Source organism: Loxodonta africana, chromosome 18 (assembly GCF_030014295.1).
Source record: "Loxodonta africana isolate mLoxAfr1 chromosome 18, mLoxAfr1.hap2, whole genome shotgun sequence".
Taxonomy (NCBI): domain Eukaryota; kingdom Metazoa; phylum Chordata; class Mammalia; order Proboscidea; family Elephantidae; genus Loxodonta; species Loxodonta africana.
In genome coordinates, this window is record NC_087359.1 from 36598542 (window position 1) to 36616804 (window position 18263).

The 18263-nt window shown below is 53.6% G+C and overlaps 3 protein-coding genes and 2 non-coding genes across 9 annotated transcripts in view; all 5 read left to right on the forward strand.

The window, feature by feature from the left end:
* Positions 1-11607, forward strand: part of CACNB1 (calcium voltage-gated channel auxiliary subunit beta 1) — a 26745-nt gene extending 15138 nt beyond the window's left edge. The window contains exons 14-17 of one of the 3 annotated variants that reach the window (XM_064271136.1): positions 1246-8018; positions 8537-8670; positions 10891-10974; positions 11513-11607. In XM_064271136.1, coding sequence (XP_064127206.1) covers positions 1246-1710 — 465 coding nt within the window. In that variant the 3' untranslated portion in view covers positions 1711-8018; positions 8537-8670; positions 10891-10974; positions 11513-11607. Of the gene's footprint in view, positions 1-1245; positions 8019-8536; positions 8671-9854; positions 9977-10890; positions 10975-11512 lie in introns of those variants that run through there. The other 2 variants (XM_064271135.1, XM_064271134.1) reach the window with 2 other exon arrangements.
* On the forward strand, positions 7622-14137 carry ARL5C (ADP ribosylation factor like GTPase 5C). Of its 3 annotated transcripts, none has more exons than XM_023553638.2 (6): positions 7622-8018; positions 8610-8670; positions 9855-10002; positions 10891-10974; positions 11513-11712; positions 13597-14137. In XM_023553638.2, the coding sequence occupies exons 1-6, from the start codon at positions 7622-7624 to the stop codon at positions 13643-13645; spliced, it is 939 nt and encodes a 312-aa protein (XP_023409406.2). In that variant the 3' UTR covers positions 13646-14137. The 3 variants fall into 3 exon arrangements, with proteins under 3 accessions (XP_023409406.2, XP_003414733.2, XP_064127207.1); XM_003414685.3 differs by having other exon boundaries at positions 11513-11664; XM_064271137.1 differs by having other exon boundaries at positions 11513-13711.
* A 1054-nt stretch (positions 14138-15191) lies between these two features.
* Positions 15192-15263, forward strand: TRNAC-GCA (transfer RNA cysteine (anticodon GCA)). Its single transcript has one exon. It is a non-coding gene; the product is annotated as a tRNA-Cys (tRNA).
* A 762-nt stretch (positions 15264-16025) lies between these two features.
* TRNAC-GCA (transfer RNA cysteine (anticodon GCA)) lies at positions 16026-16097 on the forward strand. Its single transcript has one exon. It is a non-coding gene; the product is annotated as a tRNA-Cys (tRNA).
* Positions 16098-18177: 2080 nt separating this feature from the next.
* PLXDC1 (plexin domain containing 1) overlaps positions 18178-18263 on the forward strand; it is a 66488-nt gene continuing 66402 nt past the window's right edge. Inside the window, exon 1 of the mRNA XM_003414684.3 lies at positions 18178-18253. Within this exon, the coding sequence (XP_003414732.1) occupies positions 18178-18253 (76 nt within the window). The remainder of the gene's footprint in view (positions 18254-18263) is intronic.

Below are 18263 nucleotides of genomic sequence, written 5' to 3' on the forward strand. Positions count from 1 at the left end.
CCAGAATGTAGCATCATCTGTGAGTTGATGGTGTACCTTCCACCCTCCTCCCAGAAAAACAGATTCCAGAAAAGGCCCTCTTGTAGGTGCCCCACCCTGCCTACTCCCTCCTCCCATGGGAGCCACAGTCCATCTCAGAAACCACACCATTAAGTATATGGTTCTAGGTTAGAGCCAGAGGCACCCGTGAAATCATTCTAGACCTTTGCTTTTCAAATCCGTTTCAGCCACAGAGCTGGTTTGTCTGCTGAATCTTGGGCGGAAGCTCAGTATGGAGACAAAGCACCCTTGCTCTGCTCAGGGGGAACTAGTGGCTTAGGCTCTCCTTTCCCCCCATGGGAGCTACTGAACCACTACTGTGTGCCCCCACTCCCTCCCTCCCCCACCCCAGACCTTCAGGGAACAGTTTGGAAACTGCTGTTCTAGCCTAACCTCTGTCCTCATCACAACTGAGAAACTGAGTCACAGAGAGGGGAGTCATTTGCTCAGGGTCACATAGCTTATAAGTGACAGGGGCAGGACTAGAACCCAGGCCTCTGAACTCCCTGCCTAGGGCCCTTTTCATTCCACCCAGCAGCCTCCATGGTGGCAGTGATCATGAGGTCACCTTCACATGGTATTTGGTGATGAGAACATTGGACCACTCATCCCCCATTGTCTCCGGATGGAGACCCGTCAGCATTTACCAGCAGCTGCTTTGATGAGTCCTTGTTGGAGGCAGGGGAGGGTTCAAACTTAGAGGGTGCCATCTGACTAGGGAATGCGGGGAGAAGCCTGGGGTTCTGGAAATCTGTGATTGGAGTCTGGTGTGAGCTGAAGGAGCTTGAGTTTGGGCTAAAATTCTCCATTAACATATTGGAAAGCTGGGGGCAGTGACTAACCCAATCAACCACTAACGAGGGGCAATACTAATGAGCTGTTAATGATGATGAACCCCAAGACAGCATTAATGTTGTGCATTGAGGAAGTGGTGACTAACTCCACAGGCTCTGCACCATGGTTACCATGAGAGTTCACACCTCATGCCTTGTCAAGGCTGAGCGCCCCTTCTCCCACTAAAGGAGCAAATGCCCTGAAGTCCATCTTCCAGCTAGAGCTGTTTGCCCTGCTGCCCATCCACTAGAGCCAGCACCCTCCTCCTTCAGCCAGGCTGGGTGTCTTGGTGCTGTCACTAACCTACCTTGCTTTGTGTTTCTCTTACCCCTGCCTGATCTGCATGATGTGTGCCATCTGCCTGCTAACCAGGGACCCTACCTTGCTTCCGGGGACCAGCCACTGGAACGGGCCACCGGGGAGCACGTCAGTGTGCACGAGTACCCGGGGGAGCTGGGCCAGCCCCCAGGCCTTTACTCCAGCAGCCACCCACCAGGCCGGGCGGGCACCCTGCGGGCACTACCCCGCCAAGACACGTTTGATGCTGACACCCCTGGCAGCCGAAACTCTGCCTACACGGAGCTGGGAGACTCGTGTGTGGACATGGAGACTGACCCCTCGGAGGGGCCGGGGCTTGGAGACCCTGCAGGGGGCAGCACCCCACCAGCCCGGCAGGGCTCCTGGGAAGATGAGGAAGACGACTATGAGGAAGAGCTGACTGACAACCGGAACCGGGGCCGGAATAAGGCCCGCTACTGCGCTGAGGGTGGGGGTCCAGTTCTGGGGCGCAACAAGAATGAGCTGGAGGGCTGGGGGCGAGGTGTCTACATCCGCTGAGAGGCAGAGGCAACAGGACTGGGAGGAGGGCTCTGAGCTCTGGGAAGGGCGGGTCAGAGGGGTCACTACCTGCGATGTATCTTGCTTCCAGGAGATACTGCCTCCCTCCTTTCAGAGGCCTTTGCTCAATGTTTGGGGTTTCTTTGGTGGTATCCCAGCCTCTGGGAGGCCCATAAGCCCCAGCTGTAGGTTTTTCCTTGCCTGCTGTGGATGAATGGGGAATACCCACCTTTCTGCAGTGTCCTCTTTCCCCAGCTCAGGGGACTCTCCCTCTCTGTCCCAGAGAAAAGGTGCACTTCCTTAACTCTTTCTACTCGGGACTCTAAGTGAGGGACCCAAATGAGATGGCCCTTTCTTTTCCTGGAGACAGAGGCCACGGCATCTTTCCCACGAGGCCTCTCTCCAAACCACAGATCCAGTGCCCCTCACCCCACCTGCCCTCTCTCCCCAGCTTCCTGGCAGCATTGTCTGGTAGGTGAAAGCTACAGCATGGGTGCTTCTGCTTGGGGAGGGCCTGGGTACAAACTGGCAGGCATCAGTACTGTGCCCACTCATGTCCCATGGCCATGGCAATGCCCAGAGCCTAGAACCCTGAGGCGCAGGCAACCTGAGATGGTTCTACTCACCCTACCACCTCCATGCCTGAGCCTTCACCTGCCCCAGGAATGAGCTTTGCCTACAACATCCCCTGCCTGCTGCCATCAAAAAAGGGGGCCTTCTGTGTCCTAGCCCCCCATCCCTGTGCCACCCGAGTGTAGAGCCCATGTAACACTGGCCTGCCTCTTTGAAACCAAAAAACTCCACTTTGACCCTGAGGCCCCAGGGGAGGGGCCCTGTGGCTTGGTGCCCAAGGGGTGATCACCACCCCAGGGGTTGCCTTGGGACCTTGGATCTCCCCTGGAGGGCTTGACTGCTGCTGTGCTCTGTATTTGCCTCTTGTGATCCTGTCTCTTACCCATGTCTACTACCCCCAGGAGAGGCCTTGGTGCCCCCTCTTCCCTGAGGTACCCCTCTGCCTCAGTATCCCTATCGCCCAGCAGCCCTGCCCCTCCCCAGCATCCCAGCTGGGCCAGAGAGAGCCGATTGTGCCAACGAGGACTGGGCTGTGCCCGGCTGCCCACCTCAGGGATGGGCAGCTCATGCCTGTCTCGCCACCTCCTGTGCCAATGTTGTCCCACCTCCCACCTGGGGGGTGGGGTGCAGCTTCCACTCACTGGTTAGAAGACACCACTGCCCAACCCTTTCCCCTCCCTGTCTTGTGTCCTGCGCCCCTATCTGTATGTCTGTCTGTACTCCCTTAGGAGAAGTATTTTGCCATATATAAAACTGCTGTCCTGTCCTTTGTGGCCGCTTCCCGAGCCTGCTTCTTTGTTACCGCCACATGGTTGCCAGCCCAGGCATGTAGGAGATGCTGATGCACAGAGGGGGCGAAGGGGTAGGTGCTGAGAGTCAGCTTAGATGGAGATGTGATTTGTTTTGCACCCTTTGATGCATCACATTCAAGTCCAGCAGATCTGTGTGGCCAGTCTCAGCTTTCCACTCAGGCCCCAAACCTTCCACCTTGCCCATCTTCCCAGAAGTAGGGCCAGGGGAGATGGAAGCTGGGGTGGAGCAGGTGTCACTGAGCAGCAGGTGTCACTCAGCAGCAGGTGTCACTCAGCGAGAGAGATCCAGACCCACTGGCACAAAGTCTTAAAGACACATGCTTGTTTTTCTCCTCCTGTGGCCTCAGCTGTCCCCCCACAACCTGAGGGGAGGGAGGGTCTGAGCTTTCAGCTCCCTGCCCCACTGATGCTCTTAATGACTGACTGGAATGATACCCCCACAAACTTCCCCCACCAAGGCCTAGCCCCTGGTAACTTTGGGGGAGGGGAGGAGACATGCTTGGGTAGAGGACAGAGAGAATGGGGTACACCCTGCCCCCAGTCCCGTCATGAGAGAAAGCTCTGTCTCTCAAGGGAAGAAAGTCAGCAGGTGACTGCCTGTTCCTGCCATCCCCAGCTAGCAGGATGTGGATTTCTGCCAGCTGTTACTGCAGTCACCCGTATCCAGCGCCACACAGCTTTCACCAATCACGTCTCCATTCCGGTTGTTTCTGAAGGGCTAGAGATGGGTCCTTCACTTGAGCGCTTTTGCCCAACGTGTGTGTGTGTAGGGCAGTAGACATCCTGAGGTCCTCCAGATGAGGACTTGACAGGTCAAAGAGATGAACTGGGCAGGCCAGAGGTCAAGTGGCTGGCCCATGGTCACCAGGAAATTGATGGCAAAGCCAACACTGCTGGGATTAGGACCCGGTCTCTCAGTCTCTGCCTTCCAAAGCAGTGCTCTTCCACTCCCTTTCAATGGAATTAATCACTCATTCCCTTATTTATTTACTGAAAACAACAACAACCCAGAACAATTATTGAGCATCTATTGTGTACCAGGCACATGTCTGAATGGGAGCCACAAATTCCAATTCAGAACAATGAGCTCTCTGATGTAGGAAGCACTGGACTACTGTGGTAACCTGGAAAGCTGGGAGAAGCTTTCTGGAGGAGGTGAGTCTTGACGGAGTCTAGAAGAATGGTTAGGAGTTACCTGGGCAGATAAAGGGGCTAAGTGTTCAAATCAGAGGAAGCAGATGACATGCATGGCACATTCTGGGCACTTCACTAGCAAACTGTGCTCTCAGGCAGTGGCCAGAGAGGGCTAATGGGGTTGGCAGGAGTAGGTTGCCGTGGTTCTTGGGCCATGTTAAGGAATCTGGACTTTTGTCCTGAAGCTGGTGTGCAGACATGGAAGGATTTTAAGCAGCAATGGAAAGGTTGCCTTGGTTGCAGTTTGGAGCGTAGATTGGAGAACCTAGCCTGGAAACGACTGCAATGCACCAGGCGAGAACTGAGGAGGGTTTGCGTTAGACCACAGCAGTGGCAGTGGGACGGGACAGGAGGCAATGACTGCCAGAGGCAGTTACACCCGAGATATCTTGAAGAGCAATTGGAGGTGTCCAGTGAGAGAGAGGGAGGAGTCTGGGATGACTGTGGGTGGTGGTCTTCCCAGATATAGAGGAAGCAGGTGAGAAAACCAGGTTAGGGTCAGAGATGCTAAGTCCAGCTTTGAATGAGGTGGGTTTAAGGTGCCTGTGGCACGTTTAAGAGGAGATGAGCAGAAGACAGTTGGGTGTATGATCTGGAGCTCCACAGAGAGGTCTGGGCAGGAGCCTGACATTTTGAATCAAGGACAAGGATTATTAACTCCAGTTTACAGATAAAGCCCAGAGAGGTCTAAGCTACTCGTCCACAGTTACAGAGCTGCAGAGCAAGGACTTAAGCTCAGATCTTTTAAGTTTTGTCATAGCTGTTCCCCCTTCAAGACGAGTGCTGATTCCCCTGTTCCAGGATGCCCCAGCTTCTGTGTGTGTGTGTTTTGGTGGGGGGAGGAGGGTGTTGGGGAGAAAGAAACACGTGCCCAAATATGTTTCTGCCTCCTCCTCATGTGCCTTCTGCCTGAAATTGCATTTGCCCGAGGTTTGCAGGCAGGGGCATTTCTAGCTGGCTCAGAGAGATCGAGAGATGGGGGGAGAAAGGTTCTTGTTTCTTGGAAACCACAAGCCCTCAACTGACTCTGGCTGCGCAATCAGCACTTTGGTGGTTGTCAACAAGTGAGGATTTCAACGGCCATGAAGTGGGCTGGGGCCAGGCCCACAGAGGCTGCTACCACAGCCATCTCAGGGATTCCTGAGTGGCGGGTGTTGATGGGGACTGAGGTGGCTGGGGGACCTCCTACCTGCTACCTTTTGCCTCTTTCCCTGCTTAGCTGCTTCTTCTTCCACTAGGCTTTGAGTGGGTTCTGCCCAGAGTGAGCTGAGGTAGGAGAGGGCTCAGGTCCTAGATGTGACCAATGGCTTCCATTGTTCTAAAATAAAGTGAGCTGAGCTGGGAGCACCAAGGCTCTGGGGTGAGAGGGATGTCCCAGTCTGATATCCTAGAGAAAAGTCTTAGCTCCAGTAATCTCCTCCTCAGAGAAGTGTGCCTTGGCTCCCTTCTAAATTAGACTATCCCACCTACTGTCTCTCAGGGTTTCTTTGTTTTTTCCCTTCTTAATGCACACCACATTTTGTAATATATACTTGTGTATTTGTTTCCCCCACTAGACTATGAGCTCCCTGAAAGAGCAGGTTTCCTGATTCCTAACCCATATTTGTCCAATAAATGAATAAATGAATGAATGCCCCGATGATCCAGGCTCTGGGCCTTGAATGGGAGGTGGCTTCTTGACTGTTTACTGAATGTGCTCCCAGCTAGCAAGGTGTCACTTTCAATTCTGCATTTGGAGGCAGGGGGGCAGGATGCACGAAGAAGTTCCTTTCCCCCAGGAAACAGATGGTTAAAATGCTCAAAGCACTGTAGCTTCCCCCAGCACCGTCTGTACCCTGACCCTACCCCAACCATGCACAGCCCAATGCCTTATCTCCTAGGACTGGAAGGGAATCAGCTCAGATGGACTCTGGAGGTCAATGCTCCAACCTTCTAACTTAGGGCACCAACCTGGGTGGGATGAAAATTCTGTATGTAGTGAGATATTTTTCCTCTTCTCTCCGTAAACTTTCCAGCCTTCCTCACTCCTCTTAAACGTGTGCTCACACTCCTTTTTTTAAATACTCCAAACACCATTCTTCAGGCTGTAGCTTAACTCATTTTACTTCAGTCCCACAGCAACAAATCGCAACTGTGTGCCAGACACTGGACTAGGCATGGGTAGGGGGGTGGGTACGCAGACCAACAAGACATGAACTCTGTCCTCTAGGACTCACAGTTGATTGGGAGAAGCAGATACTCCAGACTACAGCCCCAGTGTACCTAGAAGCCCTATCTGGCTGGAGAACCAAGCCAGGGCTTGGGAAGTAGGTGGCTTTTATAGCACGTAGCAAAAGGGTCTCAGGAATCCTTCTGGCCGAGAAGATGGTGAAAGGCATTCCAGGTGGAGGAATGCAGAAGCAAAGGAACAGCCAGAAAGTAGGCATGTGTGGGCCAGGACCAGTGAGTCATCCCATTGGAGGAGAGCATTGGGTGGTAACCTGGGAGATAAACCTTCAAGGCAGGTGATGGCTGTTCATGGAGGCCATTGAATGTCAGGTTAGGAGACTGATCTGAATACAGTGGGCAATGGGGGACCGTTGAAGGTTTATGAGCTGTGGAGTAACAGACTCTGAGCTGTGCTTTAGGAAGGCTAATAGGGCCATGAGGAGGATGACCTGGATAAGGGGGAGGCAGAATCAGGGGGACCAGTTATGTGAGTCTTACCTTAGTGGAGGGGGACAATAACTGTAGGAAGCCAGTGGCAGTGGGATGGAAGGAACCGGCTCTCCTGTGTGGTGACTGCCCTCCTTCTAACCACCTCCTCAGTCTGAGGTTGCTTTGTCTCCCCACTTCTCTTTTTGTTTCCTGGGTTTCCCCAGTTTAAGCAAAGAAGGAATTTTACAAACAACAACAGCGTCTCCCTCCTCCATCCTGGCCTCCTGGCTCTCTCTCTCCACCCAGTTCTCCTCTTCTGGGTTTTAACATCTGGGGGCCCCTCCGTAGGGCCTGGTGGCGGATCTCTCCTTGATCCACTCCTGTATTCAGATGCCCACCCCCAGGATCAGGGAGCTGCGCCTGATCAGTCAGTGGTTTGGGGAAAAAAAGAAAAAGGGGAGGCAGTGCTAATTTCTCCTCAGTCATTGGCACCATGGGACCTGTGAAAGGAGGGGAATCTTTCCCTCTCCCCAGGGAATTCACTCTGAGTCAGCCCACAAGACCCACACTACTGAAACAACCAGAGAACTGTTGAGGGTTAGAATATTCTTCCAGCTCAGAGAAGCCCAAGTGTAGAAAATGGGCCGCTAGGGGCTTTGCCTCAGTCTAGGGCCCTGGGAGGAGGGGGAATTGGGATGGGGCAACTGCTCTCAGTCTCACTTGTTTTGGGATGGGGAGCATTGCACCCAGAGAGCTCTTTGGAGTTTTCTCAGGGCGAGGAAGAGGGCCTGACAGTCCAGGACCCCTTTGCCTTGCATCTCCAAAGCCCTGGACAGACGGCTCGACATCACCGTGATGTCAACGGCGCTTTGAGGACCAGCTTCCCAGGGGATTCCCAAGCCCCACAGATAACACGTGTGGCTTCCGTGACCTCACAGGCTAAGCCCCGCCCGACCTTCTCCAGGGGGCGGGGTTCCGAGCTCCGGGCCCTGACCCGTGTCCCCCGAGGCCACCAAGCTCTACCTCTGCCCGGTTCCATATGCGCCATGGGACAGCTGATCGCCAAGTTGATGGGCATCTTCGGGAACCAAGGTAAGGGGTGCACAGGGCATCCCAGCGATAGCTCTGATCCCGCTCCCTCTTGGGCTCCCCCAGTCTGGGGTAGTCCGGGCGGATGCGCTGGGAGATCCGGGCTCCGAGGGTCCTGCGTGAGCACTCCTCGTTCAGTCCGCGCTCTCCCCTTCCTCCCTCCTTGCCCGCTGCGCCATGACGCAGGGGCCTGGGGAGCCTCTTTCCTCTCAGCTGAATGCCACGGCCGGCGGGGTAGGGGGCCTCTGCCGGTGTCTTGCAGTTGGGACTTGGTGCTCAACTCTTCCCCAGAAGATGCTGGACCTTTCATACAATTACTTTTCTGGAACTGTGGAGCGGGAGCTGGAGGGGGGCTCTCAGCTCTCATTTCCACTGTCCGGGAGTGGAACAGGTGTCTGGGGCTCCGTGGGGAGGGCATCTGCCCTGTTGTTTTTTTTTGGGGGGGGGGGCGGGGGAGCAGAAGAGGTATCATGGGTAGACGTCCCCCACCGTACTCGGAACACTTGTCTCCTTCCTGGGAGGCCTGATGGAGGCACACAGTCCCTTGGTCATCGGGATTGATCCTGACCCTGCCCTTCCTCCGGCTGCCTTCAGAGCACAAGGTTATCATCGTGGGGCTGGACAACGCAGGAAAAACCACCATTCTCTACCAATTGTAAGTGACTCCCAGGGGGACAGGAGAGGGCTGGGCCTTTCTGTCAGACTGACAGGCGTTTGGACCAATCGGGAGCTCTTTTTTGGGTTCCTAGGTTCCTCCTGTTTTTTTAGGTTCCTCCTGTAGCTGATGTGACCTTCCTGGTATAGGGGCCCCTCAGTTCAGTGGCCCCTGGACCTGGCCTTCGAGGCCTTGCAAGGTCTGGGCAACTTCAGTTCTACTGCTCCCGCGGTCTCCCCAGGCCCCTGCAACAAGCGGTTGCAGGCCTGTCAGGTGTCCGAACCGACCTCTTCTTTCTGCCTCTCTGCTGCTCTCTCCCCCCTAGCGACAGGTCCTTCCATTCCAACCCCTCTGCCTGCTGCCTGCTCAAATTCTCCAGTCTTCAAACCCAAAGGCCGACCGCGAGCTCCGGGAGGGCCAGATTTGGGTCTGGTTGGGCCCGTGGTTCCGGGGGATCTCTCACCTGGGGTTGTTGGTGCTGAGTAAATAAATACCCATAGGAGCTTTTCCCTGTTCACTCTGTGGAAGGCTTCTCTCTCATTTTGGAGCCTCTGAAGTAACTTATTGCCTAGAACAAATTTTCCTCTGAAAAAGTAGTATATGTAAATGGTTTTAAAAAAAAATCAAACAATACAAGAGTGTATAGTGAAAAGTTTCTTTCTTACCCTAAACTTCCAGTTTCGATCCGCAGAAGTACCTTCCAGAGACATTCCTTACATGTAAAAGCATATGTTTTCTATGTCACTTAAAACAAAGCACCCCTCTGATGGCCCTTGTCTGTGTCTGTCTGGTTCTTCTAATTTATTGCTACTCAGTGTGGTCCACAGACCAGCAACACCACATCATCTGGAAGCTTGTTAGAAATGCAGAGTCCTGGGCCCCAGTCCAGCCGCACTGATTCAGAATCTGCATTTTAACAAGACTCCCGGGTGATTCAACTGCATATTAAAGTTTAAGAAGACTGCTTTAGTTTCCCTTCTCTGGACCCAAGCCAGGGCAGGGCTTTATCTCACACCTGTCTGCCTCTGCCATGCCCAGCACATGGCCTGGCCCCTAGCAGGTGCTCAGTCAACCTGGGCTGAGTTGGTCTGAGTTAGATTCAACCCACCCTGGGAACAGAGGGCTGGGGGCCAGGGCTAGGAATGGCTGGGATGAGCTCTGGGTACCCACTCTTACCTCTCCAGCCTGACAAATGAGGTGGTCCATACGTGTCCCACCATCGGTAGCAACGTGGAGGAGATTGTTCTGCGAAAGACCCACTTCCTCATGTGGGACATAGGGGGACAGGAGGCTCTGCGCTCCACCTGGAACACATACTACTCAAAAACGGAGGTGAAAAGGGCACTGGGGCTGGAGGAAACTCCAAGGCAGCTGTGTGATCTTAGGTCAGCCATTCACCCTTTCTGAGCTGAGTTCTGTCATCTGTGAAATGGGGAGCATTATAATGACCTCCTGGAGCTGTTGTGAGGATTAAATAGTAATAAAACAATAGCCAGTTCGGATGCATCAAGTACTCAGTGCAGCATAAAACAAAACAAAACAAACTCATTGCCACTGAGTTGATTCCAACTCAGAGCAACCCTGTAGGACAGAGTAGAACTGCTGCATAGGGTTTCCAAGGAACAGCTAGTGTATTTAAATTGCCAAACTTTTGGTTAACACCTGAACTCTGGACCGCTGCACCACCAGGGCTCCCAATGCAGCATAGTGCCTGTTAAATTTTTTGAATACTTCCTGGCAGCTTTGGCTGCTTGCTGGGGGCCCCTTGTCTTGGAGACCCTTCTTTCTTACTCTGGCAGCAGTAGGATTCAGGGTTTAATTCCTGGAATGAAACAAACCTGAATTCAAATTCCGGCACTGCCTCTCACCAGCTGTGTGCCTGAGAGCACGATACTTAACCTGGTCCAGCCTCAGTCTCCTCATCTGTAAAAGGAGATAACAATAGTACCACTTCCACAGGGTTGTGATGAGGACTAAACGGAGTAATGGTTGCCTAGTGCTTAGCACAGCCTCTGGTACAGTCAGAGGTTGTGCCCTGTACTCCCCTTGTCTGAATGGAAAAGGGGAATTAAAATGGGACTAGGCGGTGAGATCTTGAGACTGGACAGTGTCTGCAGGGCTGACATCAGGGCAGTGCAGAGGCCAATGGGGGAGCACAGTGGGTAGGGAACAAGCTCACCAAAGAGAAAACTCACCAGTTCGGCTCTCTCTACTGCCCAGTTCATCATCCTTGTGATTGACAGCACAGACCGAGACCGGCTACTGACCACTAGGGAGGAGCTGTATAAGATGCTCGCTCATGAAGTAAGCACCCCGGTTGGGAGAGGGGCCAATGATACTAGCTGTGTGTTCTTGGGGTAGCTGCTCAGCCTCTCTGAGCTTCATTCTTGATGTCTCAGCCTCTGGGAGCCCCATTTCAGCAACCCGAGCTGGGCTAGTTTATCCCAGTGAAGAGCTACAATGCCCTCACCGTAATTGATCATGGAAGCCAGAGTTGCTGGTTCTAGTTCTGACCCCATCTCTTACTCATTGTGGGACTCTGAACAAGCCATTTCACCTCTCTTATCCTCAGTTTCCTCAGGTATAAAATGGAGAGGATCTTCTAATACCTACTTCATGTGGGCATCATGGAGATTATGGGCACTGCTTGGGAGGGGTTCTATGAGCTGTCAGTGTCTCTTGGTGTGGCTGTTACTGTTGGGGTAGGGCCTCCATCTGGCCCCTCCTGGGCATGGGCTTCTCTCTCCTGGGACAGCTGGGGAGCCAGGGAGGATGTGAGAGAGCCATGGGAGGGAAGGCTGACCCTGGCAAGCTGACTGGGGCTGGACTCCTCTGCCCACAGGCTCTGCGAGATGCCTCAGTCTTGATCTTTGCCAACAAGCAGGACGTGAAGGATTCTATGACCACCATGGAGATCTCCCGATTCCTCACTCTCAGTGCCATCAAAGACCACCCGTGGCACATACAGGGCTGTTGCGCCCTCACTGGGGAAGGGTTAGTGGCTGCCCCACCTGGACCTCCAGGACCTGGCCCAGCCAATGGGTGACTGACCATCAGAACACTTCTCCTGTCTCTCTTCTGTAGATTCTGGCTCAGAGTTGGCTCCTGGGCTAAGCCAGTTGAGCACCTACTCACAGCTGAGATGTTGTGGGTATGCAGTGAGCAAGACAGTCCCTGCTCTCAAGGGGCTTATTCTAGTGGGAAGAGAGGTAACACTCCTCCTAACTCCAATAATTGCAGGTGCTGATAAGTGCTATGAAAAAAGTGAAATTGGATAACAGTAATGGAGAGTTTTGAGGGTGAGAAGGGGTCTGATTTAGCTCTGGTGGCCAGGGAAGGCCTCTCCTAGGAGGTGACTTTTGCACTAAGGCCTGAATGAAGCGGAGACAGCCATGGGAAGACCTGGAAGACAAACCTCTAGGCAGAAATCACTGACTGTTTCTGGGCATTAGTTTCCTTATCTCCAAAGAGGACGGCAACTGTGCCTACCCCCGTCAGAATTCCTATAGAGATTAAATGACACAATTCATTCTACAAACATTTATGGAACACCTCCTTTGTGCCGGGCATTGTTCTAGGTGCTGGGAATGCCGCAGAAAACAAAATAGACACAAATCCCTGCTCCAATCCAAGCTTACTCTCTAGTGGGTGAGACAGTAAATGAGAGACATATATAGTAAATTGGCGATAAGTGGTAAGGAGAAAAATAAAGCAGGAAAGGGGGATTGGCAGTATGTGGTGGGGGGGGTATGCTGCAATTTTAGATAAGGTATCCGGAGAAGGCCACCAAGAAGGTAGCTATTGAGTAAACACCCAAATGACACAAGGAGGTCAAGGCCTGTTGAATTCCCCTTCCTCTCAAGAGGCATTTTAGCAGGTTGGGGAGCTGGATGCCTGAGTTGAAGAAAGGGAGACTTTAGGACCACACATTTCAGGCAGTGTCCCTGCCACCCACTGGGTCAGGAGGAAGCCCTTCAACCCATCAAAAAAAAAACCCTTTGCCAACCCAATTCATCTCATAGCTACCCTATAAGGCAGGGTAGAACTGCACCACAGGGTTTTCAAGGAGCAGCTGGTGGATTTGAACTGCAGACCTTTTAGCTCACAGCCAAGCACTTAACCACCACACCACCAGGGCTCCCTTTAACCCATAGTCAGTTCAATTCAACCAGCATATCCCATGTACCCCCCAGGTTCCACGCACTGTGCCAGGTGAGTGGCTGCTTATTCCTGGGCTACGGCTGGCTTAGCCCAGGGGCGAGAGATGACACATGTATAATCAAGACTCCATCCTGGCTCTGGACTTGCTCACAGTCTAGGGGGGCAGCTTGCTTATGAAGCAGTGCCCTCTGTGATGGAGTGGGTGGTGATGGAGGCATTGGCACCTTGCCCAGAAACATCGTTAAGTGGTCCAGAAAGGCAGGTCTCCAGCCTCTTCCTCAGAGAAACCCTCCCTGACTCCCAGATGTCCAGAAAAAAAAAAAAAAAAATTGCTGTCAAGTCCAACTTATAGTGACCCTGTACCATAGAGTAGAACTGCCCTATAGCACCTCCAAGGAGTGGCTTATGGATTCGAACTGCCAACCTTTTGTTTAGCAGTCAAACACTTAATCACTGCACCATCAGGGCTTCTATAAGTCTCTTTCTTAACCTCATCACCATATATAAAGAATCATTTGCTGGACCATTTGTTTAATATCTATTTCTTCTGCTGGACTGTAAGCCCTAGAGGTCATGTCCTTTTTGTTTTTTTCACCAGTAACTCCAGCCCCTAGCACAGTGACCTCAGGCAGTTCATGTTTGTTGACTGAATAATTTGATGTAACTTCGGCTGCCCCTCAGTCTGCTCCTGGAAGGGGCTGGGAGCTTGAAAGCTATCATCCTCATCAGTACTTGGATCCTTGTCCTGTTTCTCCCTCTCTGCAGGTTGCCTGCTGGGCTCCAGTGGATGCTGTCTCGGACCACTGCCAACTGATACCCCAGCCTGAGGCCAACGAAAGACTGAGGGGGTTTTACACTGACAACGTTGATGGAAAATCCAAGCGATTATGACTTTGCTATAGTTATCTGGTGGAACGGGGCAGCTACGGCCATTGCCACTGTCCTCCAACCCCCACTGAGGAGCTGACTGCACACTCTGAATTGCTGTAGACAGGACGGCAGAAAAAAAAATGCAGGAGTCCTTCCTGGAGACACAAGGCAAGGTGTTGGATACGTTGGGGGTTAGGAAGTGGAGCCTCCTCCCCTCAGCACTCAACCTCTCTGTAGAAAAAATGTACAGGACCTGCTGGGGGCAGAGTAAGAGGCCCCTGGAATTGATCTTTCTTTCCTAGAACTCTGTCCACCCAGCTTTGTGGCCCCTCAGCCATCTTCGTCTCATACCCTTTGGGCAAAGGAGAGTCCAGAAAGGTGAAGGAGTTGGGCCCAGGAGGAGGAGTGCAGAGCCAAAAGCTGGGGGCGGGGTGGGGGGAGGGGCGGGGGCGGGGGGAGGGAGAGAGGTCAAGGAAATCTGATGGTGCCTTCACACTGCAGGGAGTTCCACTCCTCTCTCCCTTCCCCTTCCCTCTGAGATGCTGGCTCTGGACGCCACCCCCATGGTATCCCCTTCACCCTCAGTGCCTTTCCAATGTGAATTCTACTCTTTCCAAATGTCCCAGATTCCTACAAGGCCTGACCATTTTGTCTGTCTTTTTGTAGCGATTTTTTTGCATTGTATTAGGATTTTTTTTTTTTAATAAATGCCGTTGAAAACTGCTCACCTCTTATCTCTTACCCTCCCCCTCTGCCTATTCCTCAGAGTGGCTTTTGGCTTCTGTGCAAGGGGCCCGGGCAGGAATAACAAAAACCCCTGGAAATGGGAGCGACCTGCCTCAGGGATCCATCTGCCTAAGGACTGGCTTCCTGGCCTTGGGCTCCATCACCCGCTGCCAGGTTGGGGAGGGCTGGTACCTGGCGTGCCAGGAAAGGGGGTCTGAGCTCTGCTTGGGCCTAGCGGATAGCAAAAAAAAAAAAGAAAGAAAAGAAAACCAAACCCGTTGCTGTGGAGTCGCTTCCGACGAGGGGGTGGTTTAATATTGACTCACGGAGGAAACGGGTAGGGTCCTTGGGGGCTGGAAAAAACCAGGAGTTCTATCTAGGTAGACCTGGAGGCAGGGTGGAGTCCCAAGCTGCCTATCTGTGTACAAGGAGCAATGCTATCACCTCAGAAGACCTAGGATGGTCCTGGTGGCAGGTGGCAGAGGGGACCTCCCCTTCCCAAACCAGGCCGTGGACATCTAAGGGTTAACCATGCGGTTTTTTTTTTTTTTTTTTTTTCCTGAGGTGTGATTATGGAGGAAGAACTCAGAAATTCTAGCTATCCCCACCCAGGTTCTGTGTTCTTTGTACTAAGTTATCCTGATATATTAACAAAGAAAAATTAACAATAAACCAATAAAAAAAGCAGTTATCCTAGGGTTGTTAGCAACGCCCACTCCCTGATTCCACAGAAATTTGTTCTAATGAACGGGAAAGCAGGCGGCGGGGGTATAGCTCAGTGGTAGAGCATTTGACTGCAGATCAAGAGGTCCCCGGTTCAAATCCGGGTGCCCCCTACATGTCGTTTAGTCCTCACGTTTTTGTAGTTCTCCTGTCCGCCTCTCAGGCGGGCCTTTGCAGGATGGAATAAAGAACCCGGCCTTGCCAACCCTTTTTGCAGTCGGGTTGAGGATGGAGTCCCTGGCCCTTCTACTCGGTGTGTGAATCTGTTTTTCTGTCTGTGGGCGGAGTTTAGGGAGGATTGGTGGACAGGAGCTCTGAACTGACCTTTCGTCGACGGGACGGGCAGCACAGGGATAGGGCGGAGGCCGGCTCACCCCCAGGTTGGCCTGTCAAAGACCGTGACGGCTCTTCCTCAGGGAGGAAGGCTGAGTTTCCAAGGACGGGGCTTAGGCTGGGGAAGGAAGGCCCGGAAAAGCCCGGGTGAGCGAGTGGGAGGGAGAGGCTCCCAGAAGCAGCAAGGGGGACCTCCAGTAGGTTAGGTCAGGGGGACCCCGGCCCAGAGGAAAGCCCCTGAAGTGAAGGATCTTGAAGGATCTCGAGGGACTGCTCCTACTATATCCCTAAACCGCATTTGTCTTACACCATCAGTAGGAATTTTTGGCTCAGAGCTTCCGGAAGCAACCTCTACCCCCTTGTCATAGTCTTTCGCTTTCTTGTAAAAGTCCGTCCCCACTTCTCATAAAGTTGTGATGAGTCGGAATCGGCTGGACGGCAGTGGATTTTTTGGTTCACTTTCTGCACTCGTTAATCGAGGCAGCACAGCGCCTGCGCAGCAATAGTCTTAGGAAGCTATCTGAAGGCAAAGCACCGGCAGAGGGGGTATAGCTCAGTGGTAGAGCATTTGACTGCAGATCAAGAGGTCCCCGGTTCAAATCCGGGTGCCCCCTGACTGTGCTTTTTCCGAGGCGTAAAATTCGTTGCCTCCGCAAGTTATTTCCTTTAAAGAGGTGTTTTTTCTCTTTTTTCCCACAATTTCATGTTGACATTTCCTTCTTCCTTCTCTTATATAAGGCAGGCGGGGAGCAGTGAGGGAGTGCAAGAAACTGGGGAATTTTAGAGCAGTAATTTTTAAAATGTGGGCCTCTAACCAGCATCAGCACCACCCGGGAACATTGTTAGTTAGAAATGCAGATTCTCGGGCCTCATCCCAGGGCTATTCCATTAGAAACTTGGGGGTAGGGTCTAGAAATCTGTGTTTTAATAAGCATTCCATGTGATTCTGATGAACGTTTAAATTTGAAGACTTAAACTTTTTTAGTTACACGTCATTTTCTTATGTTTACAAGCTGCTGTCTCAGTGTGAGACACTTTATAAGACAGACCGCGGGGCACCCCAGACGGGGAAATGCACAAAGAGACCGAAGCTAGAATTCCATCCTAGGACCTCCCAGCCCGACTTCCGGTAAGGAACGAGATACGAATCCGCGAGACCAGGGCCAGCAGTGGGGGACAGCGCTTGGGCAGGTCCGAAAAAGCGAGCGAAACCTCAAAACACGAGCGTTGCTGCTCACCATGTGGCCACTAGAGGGCAGCAAGAAACCGCAACTGGAAGAGGCAGCCTCCTGAGCTCCTGTTCGAAAATCGCCCAAATTGGGATTTAACTTAGACATCAAGAAGAATTTACAGACAGGCTCTGCCTTGTCCCATAGTAAGGTGATGGAGAGTACAGGGCTGGAGAAGCGCGTCTCCGGGACGACCTGGGTCCTGAGGAAGGAGCAACTGGGATTCTGAGAGATTAGAGAACCTTTTGTTCTTGATGCCTTCCCGTATCTCCTCTTTGGCCTCAGGGACCCTTCCTCTTCCAGCCCATGTCTCTCCTCCTGGGTACTTCCCCAGTGGCACTCAGCATCCACACCCTCCCTCTCTCCCAGCTTTTAGAAACCCTACCCCCTCATCTCGTGGAAGCTAGGGTGTCCCCTCGCTCCTCACTCTACCACCCTGCAGCCCCGCAGCTCCTTCTCCACCACAGAAGTAGGTCAGGAGAGGGAAGACGCACCTTTGAGTCCTGACCTGGTTTCCAGCCGTCTATTAAATCTCCTAAATTGCGGGTATTTTTATTCTGTTCTGTAAGGGAAAAAAAAAAAAGATGATCTATCCCCAGAGCCTGTTATAAGGTGGTGGCAGGTGGGGTGGGACGTCTCCTTGCCTGGGTCAGGCCCTGAGTAGCCTTCGAGCCCCATCGAGGGGGGTCTTGGTTACCTTTTGCGGGATCCAGGCTATTTCAGGCCAGGGGTGAACCAGGCCCCCTCCACCCTTTTAACTGCTGGGCTGGGGGACACAAAGCAAGACAGTGTTGTAAATGGGGGGGAAGGGATAAAGTGGGAAGTAGCATGACAGGGGGCGAATTCAGGCCTCTGATGGGAAGAGAAACTGGGCGTCTCTGCTGCAAAGGGAGAGTCCTGCGGCGGACAAAGAATCAGAAACCTGCAAAATACGAAGAAACAGCCCAGAAAGTCGGGAAGCCTGAAGGAACTGGAAGGGGGGACCCCCAGGAGCCCACGGCTGGAGGAGGGAGCGCCCGTCCCTTCCTGAGATCTGGACCTTCTGGCCTTCACTGAGCGCACAGGGAGCGGAGGTGTGGGGCGCCGGGCCGAGCGCTCCCCGGAGGTCCACCCCGCCCAGCCCCCCGCCCCCCGCCGGGCCCCCTCCCCGCGCGCCCGAGGAGCGGCGGGGCGCGCGGGGCGCGCAGGGCGGGCTGGGGAGGCTCCCGCGCGCCGCGTCCCGCCCCTCCCTTCTCCCGCGCTCCCGGCCGCCGCCGCCGCCACTCGGCTCGCTCGCCGCCCGCTCGCGCTCCCGCCGCTCCCGCTGACTAGCCAGCCCCGCGCCCCGCAGCCGCCCCACCGTCCCTCGCAGTCTGCCAGCCCCGGGGATTGCACCGCCGCCGCGCCCGGGCCCCCTCCCTCGCCAGGCCGGGACAGCGAGCGGGCCGGGGGCGGGTCCGGCTCCGAGGCGGGTCCTGGCACCACCATGAGGGGCGAGCTCTGGCTCCTGGTGCTGGTGCTCAGAGAGGCTGCCCGGGCGCTGAGCCCCCAGCCCGGAGCAGGTAGGACTGG